The sequence below is a fragment of the Polypterus senegalus genome, chromosome 9 (assembly GCF_016835505.1).
Source record: "Polypterus senegalus isolate Bchr_013 chromosome 9, ASM1683550v1, whole genome shotgun sequence".
Classification (NCBI taxonomy): Eukaryota; Metazoa; Chordata; class Cladistia; order Polypteriformes; family Polypteridae; genus Polypterus; species Polypterus senegalus.
Genome location: NC_053162.1, coordinates 58,501,349 through 58,524,224, shown reverse-complemented (window position 1 = coordinate 58,524,224; position 22,876 = coordinate 58,501,349). Strand labels below are relative to the sequence as shown.

At 37.2% G+C, this 22,876-nt stretch overlaps 1 protein-coding gene across 5 annotated transcripts in view; it reads right to left on the bottom strand.

Annotated features, from left to right (window-relative positions):
- Positions 1 to 2,922: 2,922 nt before the first annotated feature.
- The window catches only part of LOC120535347 (neuropilin and tolloid-like protein 2), a 100,274-nt gene continuing 80,320 nt past the window's right edge, over positions 2,923 to 22,876 (bottom strand). For all 5 annotated transcript variants that reach the window (XM_039763127.1, XM_039763125.1, XM_039763128.1 and 2 more), the window contains exons 8-9: positions 7,837 to 7,950; positions 2,923 to 5,010 (exon numbers count right to left, since the gene is read on the bottom strand). In XM_039763127.1, the coding sequence (XP_039619061.1) occupies positions 4,424 to 5,010; positions 7,837 to 7,950 (701 nt within the window). In that variant the 3' untranslated portion in view covers positions 2,923 to 4,423. The remainder of the gene's footprint in view (positions 5,011 to 7,836; positions 7,951 to 22,876) is intronic.

Genomic DNA, 22,876 nt, shown 5'->3' with positions numbered 1-22,876 from the left:
TGCAATCTTAGTCTAGAAAGGGACAATACACAGACTATACACTCAGAACTTTTGGCTAACATTTTTGTTTTGGATGCTTGGCATATTTCACTTGATGGCTCCTGACTCCAGACTGCCTCTTGTATTTCTCCTTATTCAGACTGATCTTCATTTTCTGGCCCAATCACTAAACTTGCCATCTGGTTGCTTCACACTAACAATTATAACAGAGACTTTTTAGTGGTAGTTTTGTGATGAGAAACAGGGAGAGTTATCTCACTGAGTGTATGTTGTTTTAAGACCCCCAGGTAGACCCAAATTAAGAGTGAGTTTATTTTCAGTTTCATTTTGTGTTTTACTTGATATGCAAGATTTTGAAACTTTTGGCCTCTTTTGCCTTGCCACAATTCAAAATTAATTTTTTAAATGGTTTCTTAATCTCAAAAATACCTGAAACATTATTGTTATCCTGCAGTGCATTCTTGTCCTTCTTGTTGGCAACACCATTTTGAAGCCTTTCTGTTGATGCTCACTATGCCTTTGCTAAGTAAGGTCAACTGGAAGGTGCAACGTGTGACATTACCAGATCAAAGGTTTAAAGGTCCACACTGTGCATTTCCTGGTTGCCAAAGTTTCTGGATACAACTTAAAACGCTGTACGAATTTTGTTTTAGCTTTAAATTAACTTCTGGTGTGACGGATGGCTGTGGCCCCTTTGCGGACAGAGAACAAGATGGCAGCCAGCCTGGGTTGCAGAGGCTCCTTGGATTCCTACAGGGCTCCATGGGAGTTGTAGTTCGGCACAGCCCTGTTGGGTTCTGTGGGGGCTGTTAGGGTGGGGTGGCTGAAGCGTCCTCTGGTGGCCACACTGGCTATAACGTTTTGCTGTCTTATGACAACATTCTTTGGTTTACTCTTTGGCTCTCTTCACAGGTTTTTGACTCTATTGCTGTGCCCCTTAACTACAATTTTAGATTGTTTCTCTGAGTTTGTTTTTTTGACTCTCAATCTCCTGGATTTGACTGTAGCTAGTTTATAATAACAGCTACTTTTTCCCTATTTTAGTTATTTTAAATCTTTTCAGACTAGTGATTAGATGTAAAGGACATTTATTGTTCTGTAAGTATATTCTTAATGATCTGATTAATAATTTCAGAAAATCAGATTATGGCTATGTATATATTAGTTAAAGATTGTTTCTAATATTTGATGCTATCATTTTATTGATTGTAACTTTTATGGTCTGCTTTAAAGTCTTTCATTCTTTAAAAGCTAGGTATGACTGAATAAACAAAACTGTATTATAAATTACATTTGTCTTCACCAGGAGACAGCATGCAGTGTTGAAAACAATCTCTGTGGTATTAAGAAGAAATATTTCTTAAATTTTGTAAAAGTACAAGAAAGGTTAATGAAGCAGACTAGACACAAGAGCTAACAAAAGAATAATTGTGCACAACACAGCAATCAAGTGTAAGTTATACAGCTGCTAAACGTATTGGGAAAACAGAGGACAAGAATGAGAAAGGATCAATGGCAGTCCATATAAAGAATTCAAACATGTGATATAAGAATCAACTCAATTAAAAATGCCATATAGCTTAAAAATAATTTTGGGTGACTGAATTAGATTTTTAGCAATAGTCGAACAATCCTTTTAACTCTGTTTTCTTGTGAAAGGCAAACAATCAGTGACAAACATAAGAGGCATGCATAATGGGAACATTTTGCTTACACTGTGAATACATTATGAGGACTAAAAATGTGTGACCATTCCTGCAGTTTACAGGAAATTTCCAGAATGAAAAAAAATTCTCTAAGTACCTCCATTCAAGAACAGACAATTAGCAAACATACGTAAAAATGATAGCGAGTGCCCTTTAGTGACTTTAATATTATTTGTGTTACCTCTACTGCACTAAATTAGCTGATTCGTACCACACAGAAAAATATTTTCACAATTATCAATGCACCTTCACCATGACAGAGTTGAGTTACAGTGATAAAACACATACTGTACTTACATTATATCATTGCTGGTTAACTTCACAGTGCTAGTCTACTCCCTCTTTCCTGTACACTTTGTAAAAATATACAAAATAAAAAAGAATAAATATTTCACAATTTACATTATTTGATTTAAAAGCTACTGCATAAATTGCTTGCTATTCTGCTTTTGAAACTGACTATACACTTACATGTCTGCACACAGCAAGCTCTGAACCTATACTAAGGTAACAAAATAAGTTTGTCTTTGGTAAAATGTAGGGAAATGAGGATGCATATAGCTGGCAAATAAAGCAGTTTTATTTCTAATTATTATTTATTGTCAGGAAGCAGAAAACACAGCAGAAACACTGGGGATGTAACGTTTTGTTGTGCATGGAAATAACTTTCACTTATAGTTTCTTGTTGGTTATCATTATATCTGACAAATAAAATGTATTTTCTACCTTACAAATCATTAAAGACCATTTTGGAAGATGGCTTTTACTGTTCTTTAATTGTATTTATACAGTATTAAGATTTGACTTGGCTGCGTATTCAGCATTAAGGCTTATGTTTATATAAATTAAAATGGAGTATGCACACACCCAGCATTTACATTCGTGATGCATTATCCCTTGAAATGAAAGGCAAGACAGACCGTTTTAACTACTGGCCCATCATTATTCTACTGTACAACCAGAAGAGAGACACAGGCAGCCTGAAATGACCCTGCTTCTCTGATGTGATAATGAGCTACAACAGAGGTTAGTAGGTGACAGGTTACAAAATGGGTTTGAGCACTACAGAGAAACTGCCTTAAAGAGATGGGAAAGAAAGTGTAGAAACCTCATTCACCTACAGCATGCAAGTACTATGAGGAACCATATTTAAAATTTAATTGGGGCCATTACATTCATGCAAACAAAATAAAAACCTATATGCTTTTTTTTTAAACATTTTCATTAAAGGAGGTATTTTAGCAAGTCATTTAACATATAAGACCTAAATGGAAAGATGATAAATGACTATCAGTTTGATGTGCTTAAAAAGGGAGGCTTGTCATTTCAAAACTGAAGGACATGATAATCAGATGAGGAAGAAATATACAGCAAGTATGTATCAATTTAAAAAAGGCAAGACACTGTGGATCCTAATTTTTAGGCACCTTGGCATACTATATTCTTATAAAATAAGTTTAAATCATTACTGCAGTATATGGCAATCTAGGATAAAATAAAAGAAAGAAACTAGTAATGTGAAGAAAACTGAGGTCATTCAACAGATTCACTCGTGTATAATACTTTTCACTAGCTCTTTAGATATATATATATATATATACAACTCAAATATGGACATGAACAAAGAAGAAATTGAAATACTGGTACACAAAAGGAGGAACCTATACCTAGTTGGTACAAGAAAAAGAAACCATATTATTGTATCCTGAGAAGGACTGGGTATCACTAGTAATTAGATGAAATATTCTGACTTCACAGCTCCAGAATCCTGTTTTTGAATTCCAGATTTGGGCACTGTCGGTGTGGAACTGGCATGTTATTCCCTTGTCTGCATGGATTTTATACAATAATTCACTCTTCCCTCCACATTCTAAAAAACACGCATATTAGGTTTATTGGTGACACTAAACTGGCCATGCACAGTGAGTAAGGGCTCTGTGAAGGACTTGCACCTTGCCAGGTTTGGTTCTCATCTTGTGACCTGTACTGACGGGATAAGCACCAGTATTCCAATGTAGGCCTCATAATCAGTATGCTCCATTAAAATGTAAAAGAACAAAGGTAAAAAGGTGGGTCAGTGCGACCATAAACTATTGATAAACATGGTAGGCATCTGTAGTGGGTATGATCTCATGGATATCACTATGTGGTAAAATTCTGGACTTGTATTATTCAGCTAAGAAGAATGCCAATAATTTTGCCTAATTTAAGGAGCACAACATCGCAGTTATCCTTTAAAAATAAGAGGATCTAATCATAATAAGATAATGAAGACTGAAACAATGAAAGACAAATACACATACAGATGACTGAGTTTTCTAACATTTGTAAGACTTGCAAACATGGAATTCATCAATGTATATTAAAAAAAAATACCTACAAGAGCATTCCGAACACCAGAGCTGGGGCTGGTTTTAATTTAGACATTAGTATTTACATTATTGTACTTTTATTTTCATTTTAACCAGTGCAAAAAGTCTTTAACCGAGCAATGATATCCAAAAAAGACCAAAAAGAAAAAATAAACACCTATAGAATTTAGCCTTTCAGAAAATTTCCATTATGTCGAATATTAAAATAATGTGTCCTTCAAATAAGAACCATCCTCGTCAGATAAAAAATGTACTCTTCAGACAGCACATACTGAAAATTCCTTTAGCGAGCAGAAATAAAAAATTACAATGCATGTGTTTCAGTCATCTCAGGTAGCTTGTTTTTCAAAAGTCAATTGACATTGAACGCTGCACTGCATCACTGTTTCTGCTTCCTCGCACATATATTTCACATGGGATCTCCTCCATCACTCTGTCTTCTATGACCTCTTCTGCACAGTCATGTGTCTGTTTGTAACCATAGCAACTTTTTTTGAAGGTGCTATTGAAAGTCTTCATGGGCTGAGGTTGAGAAAAGTCATTTCTGTATGGAAGATCCATAGAGCTAAGGTTTGTGCGACTCTGCTTAATGCTGGATGGTTGAGAGCCACAGTGATGGTCATGGATGCAACGTGAAGTTGTGGAGGACCGTCTTATCTTGTGATAGTTGTCAAGTTCTTCTGAGAGATCAGCCAGATCTGCTGAGATCTCTTTGTCTCTCAGAGAGAACAGCTCGTAATGTGGAGGATCAAATACCTCCTGGAAGCCAGACTTGTTAAATACAGGTTTCCGAGTCAGAACTTTCTTGCGGGGCTGCTTCACTTGAACCAAAATGGAAATGATGAGCAGCACCAGTACTATACCTGAAGACACACCAATAATAGTGCCATGCGTTTTTGTTATCTGCTGTAACAGGCCAGTGCTCTTTTTTTCTGCAAGTAAAGAAAGACAATGAGACATTTAAGCTTTTTTTCTTTCTTAGCATGAATCATTCAAAACTCTGACTTAGACTAGCAGTTTTACTGGGTCTTGCATTCCTATATACAATACATATATACATATGTAAATAAATGTAAAAGAAAAAAGGTAAAAAGGTGGGGCAGTGCAACCATAAACTAACATAAAATACTGTATATGTATATACTGTATATACTCGCGGATAACTTCTCCCACGAATAAGTTGGGACTTGATTTTACTGTATAATTTCTGGTATTTTATAATGTTGGTCGTATAAGTCGAATGCGGAAATCTCACGCTATTGGTCCAAGAGATTATGATATGCTAATGCCCACCTGAGAGAGTAACCACAGAGCACACTGCCTTTTTTTCTATGTATTGTGTCTATGTGACCACACGGTAATACCCGTACTATTCCGAAGCAACGTTTGTACTATTTTGTGTTTTTTGTATCTCACGACCTCATACACCTTTATCGTTAGAGCATCCCTTATCTATGGATGGAGTGTTCAATCAGAAGAAAATATGAAGCTGATTTTAAATTAAAGTCATTGTCATTGAAGTAGCGAAGGAAATTGGTAACTGTGCTGCTGCAACAAAATTTGATGTGTCTGAGAAACTGATGTGAGATTGGAGGAAGCAGGAACATGTAAAAACAAAATGTAAGCGTCACATTTTTGAACAGGCGTATAAGTTGGGGTCTGATTTTTTGATTGTATACAGTGTGTGTATATATATATATATATATATATATATATATATATATATATATATATATATATATATATATGTATGTATGTAGTGGTGTGGTGGTTAAGGCTTGGGACCTCAAACTCTGAGGTGGTGGGTTCAGATCCTGCTACTGACACTGTGTGACCATGAGCAAAATCACCTGCCTTTGCTCCAATTGGAAATGTAACCAAATGTATCATAAATGTTGTAAGTCACCTTGGATAAAAGCATCAGCCAAATTAGTAAATATATATACAGTATATGACTGTACTGTTTAATTATACTATTTGATTCTGTATTGTAAACCTGTTTAACATGTAAAACACCTTGGGATATTTAGTGCTGCTAATGGTGCTATATAGGATAAATACTGAATGACTGATTGATGTCATATAATATTGACAAACTCTGTGATGGTCTCCTTATATTTTCCATGGGGTCAACTTAACTGCATGTTTCTGACTAAAGACACATTCTTCTGTCTAATAAGATAAGGCAAAAATAAAACTTTAAATTAGATTCTACTTATGAGGATCAAAGGCAAATTAGTTAAAAAAAGTAGTTTTACACATTGTTATACTACATTTTTCTTTATGTCACTATATCTGGACAACACTGTAATGAGTTTTATTCACATGTGCATGTTAAATTTGGCACACAGGGGCTCAGCAGTTAGAATTGCTAGCCAAGCATTGGATTAGATAGCCAAAGACAACTGGAGGCTTGTATAGTCAGCTTAAACACAGGATAGAGCATTTCTGTCCTCTGTCAGCACAAAATCTTCTTTCCTTATTGGGAGAATGAGAACCGGCATGTAAGCACTATGATATTTCTGTATTTTGTGGAGGAGGAGTTTACCCCTTGTTTGGAGACAGAGAAGACCAGCAAGTGAAGCAAGACATTATAAAAGGCTTGGACAACAGCCAGACCCTTTGATGCTGAGTCGGCAAAGTTTCGAAAAACCTCCCAGCGTGGGGACGAGAAAATGGCAGCCTGTGTTGATCCAGATTCCCACCTGGATAAAGTCTGTCCATATGCCTCCCGTCTGTAACCGTGTTAACCGTCAGTAAATGTAAGCTAAAAAGATATTTTTCTCATGTGATTCTTGTACCACCGTAATCACGATGGGAGGGATATCGCCTTTTCTGGTATATTACTATATTGTTTAGTTATTTAATATACCGCAATTTCAAAAGAACACATTTCCAAGAGAGCTAATGCCTCTTCAGGAAACACACATCTGTTTTGCTTCACTCATATTAAGGTGAGGAGAATTTTCACAAAGAGAAGTAAGCTACAGTATGTCCCTGGAAGTTCTCTAAATGTGTTTTTAGGAAAAAGAAATGTACACTAATGGATCAAGTTCACACTCAAGGTGTAAATCCTGTGTCTTCTTTACATCTTTTTACCTTTCTGTATGACTGCAGCAAAATGTATTCTAGCTTTGATAATATAATATTTAGAACTGTAATGTAGAAGGTGAATGCTCACACTCCACGCAGCAAAAGAAAATGCACAGAATAAACTTTTGACCAAAATAAGGAACAACAAAAGTCCAGAAAGTTTTAATTTGGATTATCAACTGTCTTGTTATATAATATTAACAGTCTGAATAAAGGATATAAAGGAATGGGGAAGAATAACATGTCTTGCATCTATACATAATGAAAATAAGCATAAACTTTAGAATTAGAAAAATTAAATAACTTACTGTATTTGGCATAGAAGTTATGAAGGGTTATGGGTGCTGTGTAAAACGTGTGTATATCATAAAAAAGGTATAATTGGAAATGCAGTAATGTATCCTAATCACTGCCTTCACTAGGAAATAATTAAAGAGTAAAAATGTCTTGAACTGCAGTGACTGAGCAGGACCATGCTGCTTCTCTCAAATTAAGGATCACATAAAATGAAAAATACACACACACAGTAAGAATAATATTAAAAAAAATTAATCAAAGGGTAAGTGTAAGATTTTTTTGTAATTTTTTTAAATGCCTAGGTTGGTCATTCTTTATTTGCTGTATATTTGTTTATTTGTTGTATAAACAAAATAATTTGTGTTTACCTTTACACTGGTTTTCATCCCATGGATAAACACAGTTTTGAATACCATTGCAGACCAGAGTCGTATTGATACACATGTTGCTATGACAAAAGAAGGTGTTGCTGGGACAGGGAGCTGCAAAAGAGCACAACAGAGTCAAAAAATACTTCATTGTAATTGTGTGCTTTTACATTTTATTATGCTCTTTGAGCATAAGCGACATAATAAACCACTTTCAATGTACTGCATTTTCAGCAGCAAATAACTTGTGATACAAATATCTAAATTAACAATAAATTCACATAACCAGATATTCTGCATGTTACTTTCACTCATTTCACCCAAAAATCATAATCAGTTCAGCACATCTTACATACAATGCAAAATTATTGCTGTGATTTATGTCAAAACATAATTAACACAGTATGTTGCAATGTTTCCAAGGTAACTACAGCTAAGGCCATGGGCTTTGGATAATTTAGCTTTTCTTTAAATAAAGATGTATCTGAAAGATATAATAACATAGGTACATGTATGTGAAAAAAACATATATCTAAATACTAATATGTAAATTGTAAGCCATTTTTAACAGCCATTATATTGATTAGGAATACCTCAATGACTTATTACAGGTGCACAGTCAATATACAGTAGGGAAATTGTGAATCTTATCAAACACCTTACAAAGATTAAAGTTCAGATTTGTTATTATGTTTACATGAACTTTCATCATGATATTTGGATTATGATACAATAATATTGAGGATTTTTAAAATGTTTTCAGCATATTAAATATTAGAATTCATTTTTGCAGGATATTATGTTCTTGTTTTGTAATCAAATTGCTAGAAAAAGTATCAATCTGTTACAGTGCTACCCCTACCCAAATTGAGGCCATAAGTGGAATCTTTATGAGCCCGCCCCAACACCTCCAGCCCACCCAACCCTAAATTCACTAAATTAGTATTTCTTGTAACAAATTTAATTTAAACAATTGTGACGGACAGCCGGGTCACATGCCCGGTTGGGACGTCCCTGCTGCATATGTTCCGGGGGAGCCACCATGGACAGCTCAATACCTCCCCCGGGACGCTTGGGGGCAGCCTCCCTGGCCGTTGTTCATTTCCCAGTCTCCCACGTGGCTCCATGGGACATGGAGTCCTCCACAGCCTGGTTGGGAGATATAGTGTCCGCTAGGGGGTGCTGCCAAGGGCCAACAACCATGGACGAGTTATCAGCCCCACCCAGAGGTGCAATCAGGACCAGCTGGTCAAGCACCTTGAACACTTCTGGGTGGGCTATAAAACGGGCCAGCCTCCCTTTATTCGTGGCCAGAATTGGGAGGAAGAGGACGAGGTTGCCTGAGAGGAGTGGTGGTGCCAGGAAGGGTTGTTGGAGCTCTGTATTTAAGTGCTTTGGGACTGTGTTGGGCCTGTGGGACACAGGGAAGACGTGCGCCCACGGGTGAAGAGAAATAAAAAGCCTGTGTGTTTTACACGTGCCTCTGTGTAGTCTGTGCCGGGTCGGGCGCTATATAGCGCCTTTTACAAAATACATACTATGATTTTTAACATCAAATACAAATACCTTTTATTAAATAATCAAAAGTTGGAGATGAAAATATAGGGGTTTCTTCAGTTTTTGTTGAATATCACAACAGCACACACCTACATTTTCTGAAGGCAAAGTTATCTATGAGATCATCCTACAGCTTAATCTGTGTGAGGTCTGAGTTGACGCTGATGACAGACAAGCTACTTATATATTCTTGTGCCATGGATGACCTCAAGTATGTTAAGTTTTGAAAAACTGGTAACTGGAAGTTTGCTGCAATCCAAGGGGCAAACCAGCGATTTGGACTTCAATGTTATTTAACAACAATGATATACCAATTGATTTGTTTCCTTTATAAATGAAGGTCTAATTAGTGATAATAATAATAATAACTAGCCGACGGCCGCCGTAGCATACGGCGGTGTAAGAATAGGAACGGAAAACGGTGGGAAAGGAATTCAGAAATCAAGAAGAAAGAAATACTTCTTGAAAGCACAGTTGTGAATAGGTGTTTTACTGGAGATGACAGATAATGAGTCGAAAGATCTAACCCTAGAAAAAGCCACGTACAACTGACCGTGGCTGAAGACTGGTTGTTGTAGATTAACACAAATCTTTGCAAACGTAATGCAAGGCGGGATGTTTAGGGTCGTATTTGAAGTAAATGACAATGGTAGCATGGAGAATCTCGGAAAGAGCTTGAATTTCAGCTTCACTACCAGAAACTCCAGACTTTGCCATGTATTGATAGTATTCATGACTTGTTATGATAACTCGACTTGCATTGGAAATAACAACAGGAAGAACGTCTCAAGATCTGTTCCAATGTGATAACATGAAATCTACTGCCCTATGTCGTAGTGAGAGTGCATTGTCTTCGTCAACTGTTTGTGTCAAGAAATAACCCACTGATAGGAACAGGCAGTTGCTGGATTCCGGAATAGCGATGACGTTGTACAAAAACCCGTCGACAAAGAAGATACTGTTATTCATTTTATAACAAAGGCTTAGGAAACAACCGTCGCAGTATAACGAAAATAGCAAGGAGTGAAATGAATAGCAAGGAGCAAAACCAGTGCTAATGGTCGAGAGAGTACCTTCCTGTAGCAGGCTACAGAAAAGACTCCCAGGCACACACATGGCCGAACTGAAAGGTCATGCGGTCAGGCTAGATATACGGCGGTGACGTGACACCAATGGGGTCATGAGAGAGGAGCGGGGAACCACAGACATATATAGATAAACACTGCATTCACTGTGTTGCGCAGTTGACACTATACATCAGTGCGTCCGCCCTATTGCGAGTGGCAAAAGTGCCATTTAAACTAATACAGGTAGATGTGGAAACCAGGTTTTCTGATGAAAAAACAATAACGTTTAAAACAGTATCTTTACATACAACAGATTTTGGTGAATCGTTTACATGCAATTATTTATATCCATTTATACACTCAAAATGGCAATTATTAAATAATAATAATTACCATTATTAAATCATTCCTCCCATATAAGTAACATTTCTCGGACTGCCTTCTTCCATCTCTGAAAGGCAGCGTGGGGAAGGGTTTGGAAGAGTGTGGGGGGGACCAGTTTTGAAGAGAAAGCAGGGCGAACAATAGGAATCGAGAAATGCCATGTGGGCTGCATGTGGGGGGGGGACCGGTTTTGAAGAGGAAGCAGGACGAACCAGAAGAGAAATATATATAAGAGATAATAGTGATCCAGGGTATCAATGTACTGTTTCTCTTTGTTACTTGATATAGCCAACAGTATCACTTGTGACTTGTGGGCAACAACGAAAACAATTTCAATACTACTACCACTACTATGGCTACTACTAGTAATAATATAGATAATAATACAAAATCTGACTACTAATACTACTGCTACTAATGTACTACTACGTACATTAATGCTACTTTATGTAGTAAACACAGGGTCAAAATAAATCTGAATATATAAATATAAAAAAATAAACGTGAATATATTTAAACTTATGAATTTATCTAAAACTTCATTATGTCCTTCCAATGACAGCATATATAAATAAGACTTTAACTAAATCAGTAATGTTAGCTGGCAATAAAATAAACCAAATGTTGAAATTAATCAAGTGTCAGCTAAGTAACTGTATATTACACAGAATGCTGCACCATTACTCCAGTAAACTGCTAGGTTTAGTGTAGTGGCAATTGATGTTACTGGAATTCTAAACCCAACTGGAAGACCAGCACACACTTCTTCATACTTTTATTTTTTTTTCTTTTCTGTGCTCCTGCCTGTTGTTGACTTGAAGTCATCTTTCAGTGATGTTACTTGATATGTCCAGTTACATTATGGTTAAGATTAATGTTGTGGGAGGAGTTATTTGACTCAAGTCAAGTAAACCAAGCAAAGAAAAAAAGTGCAATCCAATTGACTGTCCTGCACTGCTCCTGAATCGTGGAGGTCTGCAAAACCCCCAACAGGCACCCCACATCAATGCTCTGATCTAGGGCACCATGCACATTATGTGATTTGTGTATATGAAGGATTGGCTCTGATCTGTTACAAATAATAAAATAAAAATACTTGAAAGATAAAGCCTTTTTATTGAGTTTAGATGGGGAATACTCAATTATATGACACACACGTCAGTATACAATATAACCTTGGCACCGGGTAATTCCTTGTAAGACCAGCTCTAACATTTGTAGAAAAACTGTCATCCAAAAATGAGTTTGAGCTTCATCTTTAATCTGAATATACTGTATATAAATGTGCATTTCAAATGTATATACATGTTGTTATTAACATAAGTTTGTATATCCCCAGAGGGAGGACCAAAGCCATGGAAAAATCCTTCCAAAATAAAGCAAAAGCAGAGAAACAATAACCAAAAGAAATATATCAAAACCAAACTTGAACTAACATTAAAACGTTAGGCAAAACCATAATTCTTGAGTCAAAACCTTAAGGCAATCAGATGAATTCTTATACACAGCCACCACCTTAAAACCACCTGCCTAATATTGTGTAGGTCCCCCCCTTTGTTGCCAAAACAGTTCTAACTGGTGGAGGCATGGACTTCACAAGACCTCTGAAGGTGTCCTGTGATATCTGGCACCAAGATGTTAGCAGCAGAAAATTCAGGTCTTGTAAGTTGCAAGGCTGGGCCTCTTTAAATCGAACTTGTTTTTCAAGCAATCCCACAGGTTCTGATTGAGATGTGGATTGAAATCTGGGAAATTGAGAGGCTAAGCAAACATCTTGAACTCTTTGCCAAGTTTCTCAAACCATTCCTGAATCATTTTTTGTGATGTGTCAGGGTGCATTATCCTGCTGAGGAAGAGCACTGCCATCAGGGCATACGGTTGCCATGAATGGATATATGTGGCCTGCAACACTATTTAGGTATGTGGGATGTGTCAAAATAACCTTCACATGAATTCCAGCACCCATGGTTTCCCGGTAGAACATTGCCCAGAGCATAACACTGCCCTATGCCGTTTTGGCCTCTTCCCATAGTGCATCCTGTTGTCATCTCTTCTCCAGGTAAACGACGAACACACACCCGGCCATCTATATGATCTAAAAAAAAAACATGATTTATTAGACTAGGCCACCTTCTTCTATTGCTCCATGATCCAGTTTTGAAGCTCATATGCCCATTATAGGTGCTTTCAGTGGTGGACAGGGGACAGCATAGGCTCTCTGACTGGTCTGCATCTATGTAGCCCCATAAGCATTAAGCTGTGATGCATTGTATGTTCTGACACCTTTCTCTCATGGCCATTATTAAGTTTTTCACCAATTTGTGCTATAGTATCTCCTCTGTAGGATCACACCATGCTCCTCATGGACATCAAAGACCCTGTCGCCTGTTCACTGGTTGTCCTTCCTTGGACCACTTCTGGTACATACTAACCACTGGGTTACTGGGTTCCCCCCACAAGACTTTTTGGAGATGTCCCTTGTCAAAGTCGCTCAGATCATTACACATGTTAATTTTTTGCTTCCATTACATCACCTTCAAGAAGTGACTTCACTAGCTGGCAAATATATCTAACCCCTTTACAGGTACCACCATAATGAAATAATCAATGTTATCCACTTTGCGTGTCAATGTTTTTGAAAAACAAATATGTAGGCATTTGGAGCAATGAGTTTCTCAAACAGAAAGAAACATTGATTATGGCTGATCTGAAGTACAGTACTAAATGTGTACAGATCATGTATATTTTGTCAACTGTTACTTGAAATATGTGCTTAAACAAATAAAACGCAGTGTGTTGGCTACTGGTTACATGTGGCGGCAAAATGAAATTATTTGCAAGAGAATGCAGCTGCTGTATATGCTAAGTACACCTTACTTATGTGCTATGCACTAAAGATGAGCATCTTTGTAAAAGTGGGGCTCCTTGCTATTTTAGCTTATCCTTTCAGAGAACTGGGCACTAATTAAATTGCAACTATTGTAAACTACAGTAGTGGATCTAGTGGTTATGGGTGCTAATGTGGAGATTTTTTGGAGCCTTTTTTCTTTTAGCAATATATTAAAGTTGATTTTAACAGACTGAATAATTGTACTGTAACCTATGTTACTTTTATATTTTAATTGGAATGTGTAATTCAAATTAATTTAGTTAAAAAAGCCATTATTTAACAGGTAAATTATTGGTAGCATGGCTGCCATTCAACCTTAATAAAGGTCAGAAGCACATAAACCTATATGTTTTATATCAGTAAAAGTAAGTGATCAATTTAAAATTATATCATCATTACCACTGAATAAATCTCAACTAGAAACTTGAATATTGTCTTAGTAGATATTAAACTTAAATATGAACTATCAATAAACATTATTTTATTTATAGAACCATTAAATAAAATATAGAAAAGCGTTTAATGTTTAATTAGGCGGATTATTTACATATTTATATACAGTGAAAGCAGAAGTGTTTACATTTAAAAACAATTTAAAAAGTACAATTCCCTATACAAAGGGCAGCATGGTGGTGCAGTGGGTAGTGCTGCTGCCTCGCAGTTAGGAGACCCGGGTTCACTTCCTGGGTCCACCTTACGTGGAGTTTGCATGTTGTACCCATGTCTGTGTGGGTTTCCTCCGGGTACTCCGGTTTCCTCCCACAGTCCAAAGAGATCCAGGTTAGGTGCATTGGCGATTCTAAATTGTCCCTAGTGTGTGCTTGGCATGTGCGTGTGTGCCCTGCCCGGGGTTTGTTTCAAGCCTTGCGCCCTGTGTAGTTAGGATATAGCGGTTTGGATAATGCATGGAATTCCCTATACAATCTACTCAAGTACAATAACTAAAAGTATGAAATTTGTTACTTTCCACTACTGGTTGCAGACCTCCATTGGCCTCTTGCAGACCTTACTTAGGGCTCATTTATACTTCACGCGACGTGACGCATGCTGCAGCGGACGCTCCTGCTACGCAAGCGTTGAAGTGTTTATACCTGCGCGCGTACTTTACGTAAATCTGGAGGAATCCACCAGGTGGCAGTGCGAGATATTATCGCGGTGAGAACATGTTCAGCTTCTCTGTGTTGTGAATTGCCTAAATCACCTATTAAATTCCGATAACACCTTACCGCAATATCTGTGAAAAGGATGTTTATTGATTAAATCCATCAATCCAGGGATGTGTCCATTCCAACAAGCATTGGGCACGACTGAGAAACAATCCCTGGACGAGGTCTCCGCTCATCGCAAGGTGAATACAAGCACACATACACTAGCGTCATTTTAGCGGCACCAAATCCCCAAATCTGCTTATCTTTGGAAGGAAACCGGAGCACAGTGTGGAATACAAGCAGGAAATACCAGCAACGTAACTCCCTGCGAGACAGCAGTGCTATTGTTCCGCCACCGTGTCACCCCCATGTGTGTAATTATTAACAGTATTCATTATTTAAATGAAATTATATGTAAAATGTAACATACACACTTTAATGCATTTCATCATGAAAGTGATATCAAGTATGAATCTAAAGATTCTAAATGTGCAGAGAGTTGGAATATCATACATTTAATTTGTTCTGTGTGGTGATCTTTTGCTGCTTGCCGCAGCTGTCAGGTCCAAGAAGCTCGTAACGATTAAAAACTGGGATGACGTTTACGACGGTCTGCTTTAATGATAAAGTAAACTACGAGGTTAAAGTGGACAATTCGAGATTAAAGCCGAAATTTCCACTTTAATCACAAAATACACATTTTCACCGTGTCCTTTATTTTTTTCTCAGTAGTTCAAATATAACGCTATACATTATGTTGCTGTTGTTAAGTTGCAAAAATAAAAAAATTTAAAAAGACAGCACAAAAGATGGTATGTGAGACTTTTAAAATGTATCGTGTCATTACGATCGGGAATATGCGACGCTTGAATATAAAAGCACCACGAATGCATCTGTATGTCGGCATTTTGCTTCAACACTTTGAACCATTCATCAAACAGCAAAGCGCGCACATCGATCCCCGAAGGATCTCCATAGAGGCTTGCTGTCACATGTAGATAGTAAACAGAGACTCTGACGTCACGTTCCGACTTTTAGCACACTGCGCCCCCCGACTTTTTGCTGGTACTGCAACTCGCGCACGCGTTGCGTTAATTTCTGAGGACCTGCTCAGATGACGCATGAAATGAACGCTGGGAACGCGTGGCATCCATGATGCGGACACGTACGCGTTCGAACCGTGAAGTATAAATGAGCCCTTAGTCAGCTGCAGATATCCACTGGCTAGCTGCACACTTCCTTTTCTTAGCTGCAGGTTTCCATATGTCAGTTGTAGACTTTTATTAGTCATCTGTAGATCTCCAGTGCTCAGTTGCAGATCTTCACTGGCTAGCAGATGTCCTCCATTAGCCAGCTACAGGTCTCCATTGGCCAGTGGCAAACCTTTTATTAGTCATCTGTAGAATTAAATTGACCAACTGCAGACCTTTATCATTCAGCTGCAGATCTCCATTAGGCAGATGCATGTGTCCATTGGCCAGATGCAGACTTTTATTAGTCATCTAATGATCTCAATTGGCCAGCTACAGATTTCCCTTAGATAGATGCAGACCTTCATTTGCCAACTGCAGACATCATTTAGCCATCCACAGACCTTCACTGGCCAGCTGCAGACCTCCATTGCCCAGTTGCAGGGTTCTATTTGCTAGCTGCTGCAGTTGTCCATTGGCCAGATGCAGACCTCCATTCCCCAGAGTTTCATTTGTCAGTGGTTGATCTCAATTGCCCAGCTACAGAGTTCCATTTGGCAGGTAGAGGTCTCCACTGGCTAGTAGCAAACTTTTATCATAAGCCATCTGCAGACACCCTTTAGCTAGCAGACATCCATTATCCAGCTGCTGATATTCATGTGCTATTTGCAGACTAAAACTAAGAAAGTACAATCATTACTAAATAATACACTTTGTAAAGAGTAAAAGCCTGCAGTGGGCTGGCGCCCTGCCCAGGTTTTTTTTTCCTGCCTTGTGCCCTGTGTTGGCTGGGATTGGCTCCAGCAGACCCCCATGACCCTGTTGTTAGGATATATCGGGTTGGATAATGGATGGATGGAAAGAGTAAAAGTATATGCATTTAAAAATAACATTAAAAGTAAACTTCCCTATACAATCTACTCAAGTACAGTAACTAAAGAAAATGTAATTTGTTATTTTTTACCACTAGTTAGGGGTATTGGAAAAATTAAAGCAGAATCCTCATAACTACCAGCCAAAGCAAGTATTGATTAAATATTTATAAACATTAGAGAAATAGTCAGGAAAAGACACAAATTAATTAAAGCAAGAGTTCTGAACAACGGAATAAAATACAAAAAATGGTTAATAATTTTTCTGGAATATGTCTGAAATACAAGATGTTGTGAAAAAGTTACAGAAAAAGCAAATTATCAGGCATGCATTTATATATTATGAATTATATAATAACAACACAAATACCCAGCTTTACCTGGGAAATTTATTATTGTACCCTTCTGATATGTATATTTAATGTTAAACAGTTAATTGCTTATAACAAATTGACCTCCATTATAGGCACCAGATAACACCTTCTATGGTAAATAGCTTTAAAAATTAACTTTAAAACATCACTGGGAGAAACCATTTTGATGAAAGAAATAAATCATGTCTTTTGGAATAAAATAATTTGGTAACACAATATTAATTCCACATACTCATCTCCTGGAACTCAGTGTTTAAATATATTACCTTTGCATCAAGAAACCTAAATCATTAGCAAGCATAATTTAAGTTTGTGCTCTAACTACTGTACAAATCTTACCATGCAGAGACAATGTAATGTGGCTGTCTCCAGACCCATTCTGTTCATTTTGTCGTGGCCAAACACCAGGTACTGTTATTCATACCTTCTGGGATAATGAAGTTTTTAATCTCTCATGTGATAGTTCTAATTTGAAGGCTTGTATTTTATGCATCAAGATGCTCTTTCAGGTCAGGTTGGGAACCATGCACTGGTACAGCGTGTTGCCGCGCTCACCCCATAAAAAACAGCTTGGGATTCTGGTTGGCAACCCCTCAGGCAGACACGCAGTCTCACCCTCCAGAAATGATCATCTATCTGCCGCGGCCATATGTGGCCATGTGGGTGTCCCCTTACCGTTACCCAGCTGCTCAGGCCTTCCTGTGGGCTGGATCACCCTCAGGGAATTGCGCCACATGGCCGTAGTGCCGTAACTGGTGCTCCTTCACGATGCAGGTAATGTGCCTCATTCGGGACTCCATTAGCAACTGCTCATTCGACACAAAGTCAAACCAGCGGTACCCAAGGATTCTCCGAAGACAATCAGTACCAAAGGAGTTCAGTCTTTGTCTCAGGTCTCTGGATAGCATCCATGTCTCACAACCATATAACAAGATAGAAAGCACCAGGACTCCAAAGACATGGACCTTCATCCTTTTGCATAGATATTGGGAGAGCCACACACCCCTTTCCGGAGACCTCATGACCTCTCATTCTCTTCTAATTCATCTACTGACTTCATAGGAAGAGTCACCACAGACATGAATGTCACTGCCGTGTCGACAAGGTTGACACTCTCTCCGCAGACAGAAACACTACTGATGGCTGTGCCCAAGAGGTCGTTAAAGGCCTGGATCTTGGTTTTTATCCAAGACACTCGCAACCCCAGACACTCCGAATCTTCACTTAGTCTCTTGAGAACCCCGATCAGAACCTCCATTGACTCCGCAAAGATCACAGCATCGTCAGCAAAGTCAAGATCAGGGAATCTTTCTTCACTAACCTTGCCCAACACCCAGTCCATCCAAGCATTAAACAGAGTAGGAGCAAGAACACACCTCTGACGAACCACAAAATCAACTGGGAAAAATGCAGAGGTACCAGTGTACAGGCCCAACATGATATCCAGCAACTTTCATGGGATCCTGCAAAGTCTCAGGATGTCCCACAGGGCAGTTCGATCAACTGAGTCAAACGATTTATGAATATCAACAAAAGGCTGCAAAGAAACTCTGCCAATGTTCATATTTGCACTCCACGAGAAACCTCAGTGCCAGGATGCGGTTGATGGTAGACTTCTTAGGTGTAAAACCAGACTGCTCCGGTCACTGGTAGGTAAGCAAGTAATCACGAATCCTATTGAGAATATCCCTAGCAAGGACCATACCCAGCACCGAGAGCAGTGTTATCCCCTGTAGTTGGCGCCATCCAGACAATCATCCTTTCCTTTCCAGATAGGGACTCAAGACCTGTTTTCCAGTCATTTGGGATAATGCCCATCTCCCCAATGGAAGCAAAGATTGCTTGCAATGCTAGGACAGCTTTACCATCAGCCTGGAGAAGTTCGCCCCAGATACCACAGATACCTACAACCTTCCCTACCCTCAGCTGGTTCACCACCTGTGTAATCTCAGTGAGACTGGGAGGTTCACAGTTAATTGGAGGTTCAGATCCTTTCCTTGCTACTCCTTAAAGTAAATTAGAAAAGGCTCTTCTCATTTGGCACAGCTACTGTAAATTAGCAGCAATATCCTTGTGAAAGACTACTAATGCACTATCCTTCACCCACTGAAAAACTACCTTTTTGACCTGGTTATCTTGAACCTTTATGTGCAAGGAATATCTATGCCATACTATTTTCTAAGTATGCTAATCCTGAGTAGAGTCACGGGGTGCTGAAACTTGTCCCATCAAACACAAGGAGCAAGGCTGAAACAATCCTCTGGGCAGTACACAAGTACATCGCAGGGGAGGCAAGGATTACCCTATAATCATAATTTAATATTAATATTTGGCAAAAATTTACACAACAATTACACACACCCATAAATCTGGGAATCAACTATCACCCCAATAGAAATTCATTAAACCTTTTAATACGATTGAAGAATATTCTTCTCTTTTCCTGAGTCTACCCATTCTTATTTTTCTTTTTCCTTTTCTCCAGGGGGTGGAGAGAGGATGCAGAAGGAAGGTGTTATTTTATTTACATTTTTGCTTTGAAATTTTGTTAACACTATTCTATATTGTAAGTCATACACACATCAGTTCCACTGTATATGTTTCACATAATAACAGACCTTTTTGTTTGCTATTTTTGCTCATAAAATGATCACAAAAAGTAAGTAATAAATCATTTCTACGTTACTTTGGATCAGTCCAAACAAATAATAAGAGTCTAAGGCAAACTGACATTACCTTTGAACTCATAACTTTTACAATTTTCTCTCATATCATTTTATCCTTTTAGTGTTGATTTTTTTGTTGATTTTCTTTGTAAACCGTAACCATAAAAAAATATATATTATTTTCAGCCAGTTGAATCGTACAGTTTCAAGCTAATCCAAAAAAACCCTAGTTACATATTTTCTACTACTCATAATCTCATTGGATAGATACATAGGAAAACTTGTTGAAGGTACAAAAGCAATGTTTTGTTGACCAAAGGCAGTTGTTGACCTCCTCCTGCATGAGAAGATGGTCCCTGAAAAGTTTTATTGTATTTAATATTGCCATGTCTAAAGCACAAGAAACCTTCAAATAGCATGACAATTTTTTTTCCTTATATTTAAGATTGCAAAGAATCCCTAGTTAATAAAATCATCAAAGGGTCAGTTAGTTACCAAACAGGCAGATCACCATAATTATATCTTTTCAATGTTTGATTATTCTATTGCCAATGTCTTCATTCTTCATTTTCAGTAGCTCTTTGTCAAAATGTAGCTCATGTGGGTTGGCATTATTATTTTTAGAATAATTTCTAATCTTTACAATGGTTAATCTTTAATAAAGACTGTAGTGTCAGTTGCTTTTCAAATTTAATTGATTATACCGTACCTGCAAAAAATATTTATTTTCAAATTAAGCTAGACTCAATAGTGTATGAATACATTATTACTGTACATTGTTCATATTTTGGTTTCATTACTTGTTCACATTTTCTTGGACTAAGTGACATCTTGTAGTATTTTTTTCAAGAATTATTTTCTTCCTGTCATTAAAAAGTAGATGACACAAAGAGTTCTCCTTGAACACTTAATTGTGAAAATATTGATATGTATCTATTTAATTGCTATAAGCTAGCAAACATAATTTAGTGATTTTTTCTCTGACAGCTAATGGTTTATGTATCTGCTAAATTTGCTATATAATCATACACTCCAACAAATATTTTTCTCAGAGAATGAAAAAAATAAAAAGGCAGCACAGACACTGACTTGAAAAAGTATTTATTCCTCATTCCAACAAGCCATTTATCCATACCAAATTTTTTTCTAGCAGGGGGTTTTGGATCATTAGCCTGTGAGGAAAGACAAAGCAAACAAAAAAAAGAACAAAAAACAAACAAAAAAAACTACTTCTCCAGTTCCAATTTTTTGGAAAGGCATGGTTGTTTTTATTCAGTATTCCTCAGTGATGTGTCCCACTTATCTTCATGCTGTTATTGACAAGACTGCCAGTTCCTGCTGGTGAAAGCCATCTTCAGAATATGATGGTATCAACAGCAAACTTTACTGTGGGAGTGGTGTGACATGGCTGGTGTTAAGAGTGTGAATTTCACATTACAACTGCTTAGTATTCTGATCAAGAAGACCTTTAAGACAACTAGTCCATCCAATACATAGCTGCAACATTCGCTAGATGATCTGTAAGCATTATTGGGAAAATGTATGCTTCTCTTTAACAACCAGGCCTTTGTCTTTGCCACTTGCTCTCTCATAAATGCACTTCATTTGGACTGCCATGGAGATTAATCCATGAGCCAACATCTTTAATTGCAGTCACTGACATCAATGACTCATTCAGAGTCACAATTGGTCTAGTGATGGTTTCCTAATACATACAGAGTTGGAGAAATACACTTTATATTGGCAGACAGATTTAGGCAGTGTAGTTGTAGTTTCTTATTTTTTACTTCTTGATAATGAAGGGCACTGAGCCCAGAAGGTAGTTCAATATCATTGAGTTACTTAGAATGTTCTGTTGTCTTCATTTTCAAGCTTTCTTTTCTGAGACTTTATAGAGAATGAGATGGTATTTATTGTCACAGATTAATATTACCGATCCACTACAAGTAATTTCTTGTATAGGTGAAGTTTATTAACAGTGTAACTTTTAAAAATAATGTTATACCCTAGCTACACAGTTACGAAGGGAGATGACTGCTTTTTTAATATAATTTCTATTTTTTTATTTTGTGCATGTTTTTTAAAGTTTTAAACATTTTCCATTTGATTTATTATTATGTGTAAAAGGTTACAAAGTATAATTTGTTTCATATCCAAAATCTAAGAATGATATGTGCAATATATGAAAAAATCATTTGAATGATTTTTTCAAGGCAGAGTTGATGTAGAGTCTTAACTTCTTATATTTATCAGTTAATACAGCTGTATATTATTTGAAATTTATTTGCAGATAAACATTATCTCTCTCAGTTTTATTTGTATGCCTTTGACATTACAATCTTTGTATAGTCTAATCAGTCTTATTTCCATATCAGCTAAAAATAGGCCACCGCACTTATATTACTAAAAAAAATTGACTTGTATTGTCTATGTTATATGAGTTACTGATTTACTTTTAACAATTATTTTGAAACCATTTTATTAAATTAAAACATCAAATCAGGGGGTTATTTATTGAAGAAATTTGAAGGTATGTGCTTGGGATGCACTCTATGGAGCACACACATCATTATTATCAGAGATTGAATGCACTTTGTATTTTGGTTGCAGTTCTAGTTAAGATTTATTAAGATTTCTTTCTGGTTTTAAGATTTTGATTTTTAGTTAATGTTTCTCTCTTTACAACGGTTTTATTAGCCTCTTTGGTTACAATTTTTACCTGTTATTAGACTGCTTATCTCCTGGTCCTCGCTGATTGAAAAAATATATACACAAATAAATTAATAAATTCCAGTATTTCCATTTAAGACAGTACAGGATACTCTTCTTTCCCAGACTAAGTCCACACTATTACATTTTCATTTAAAAACAGCTTCCATTCATGTTTACATG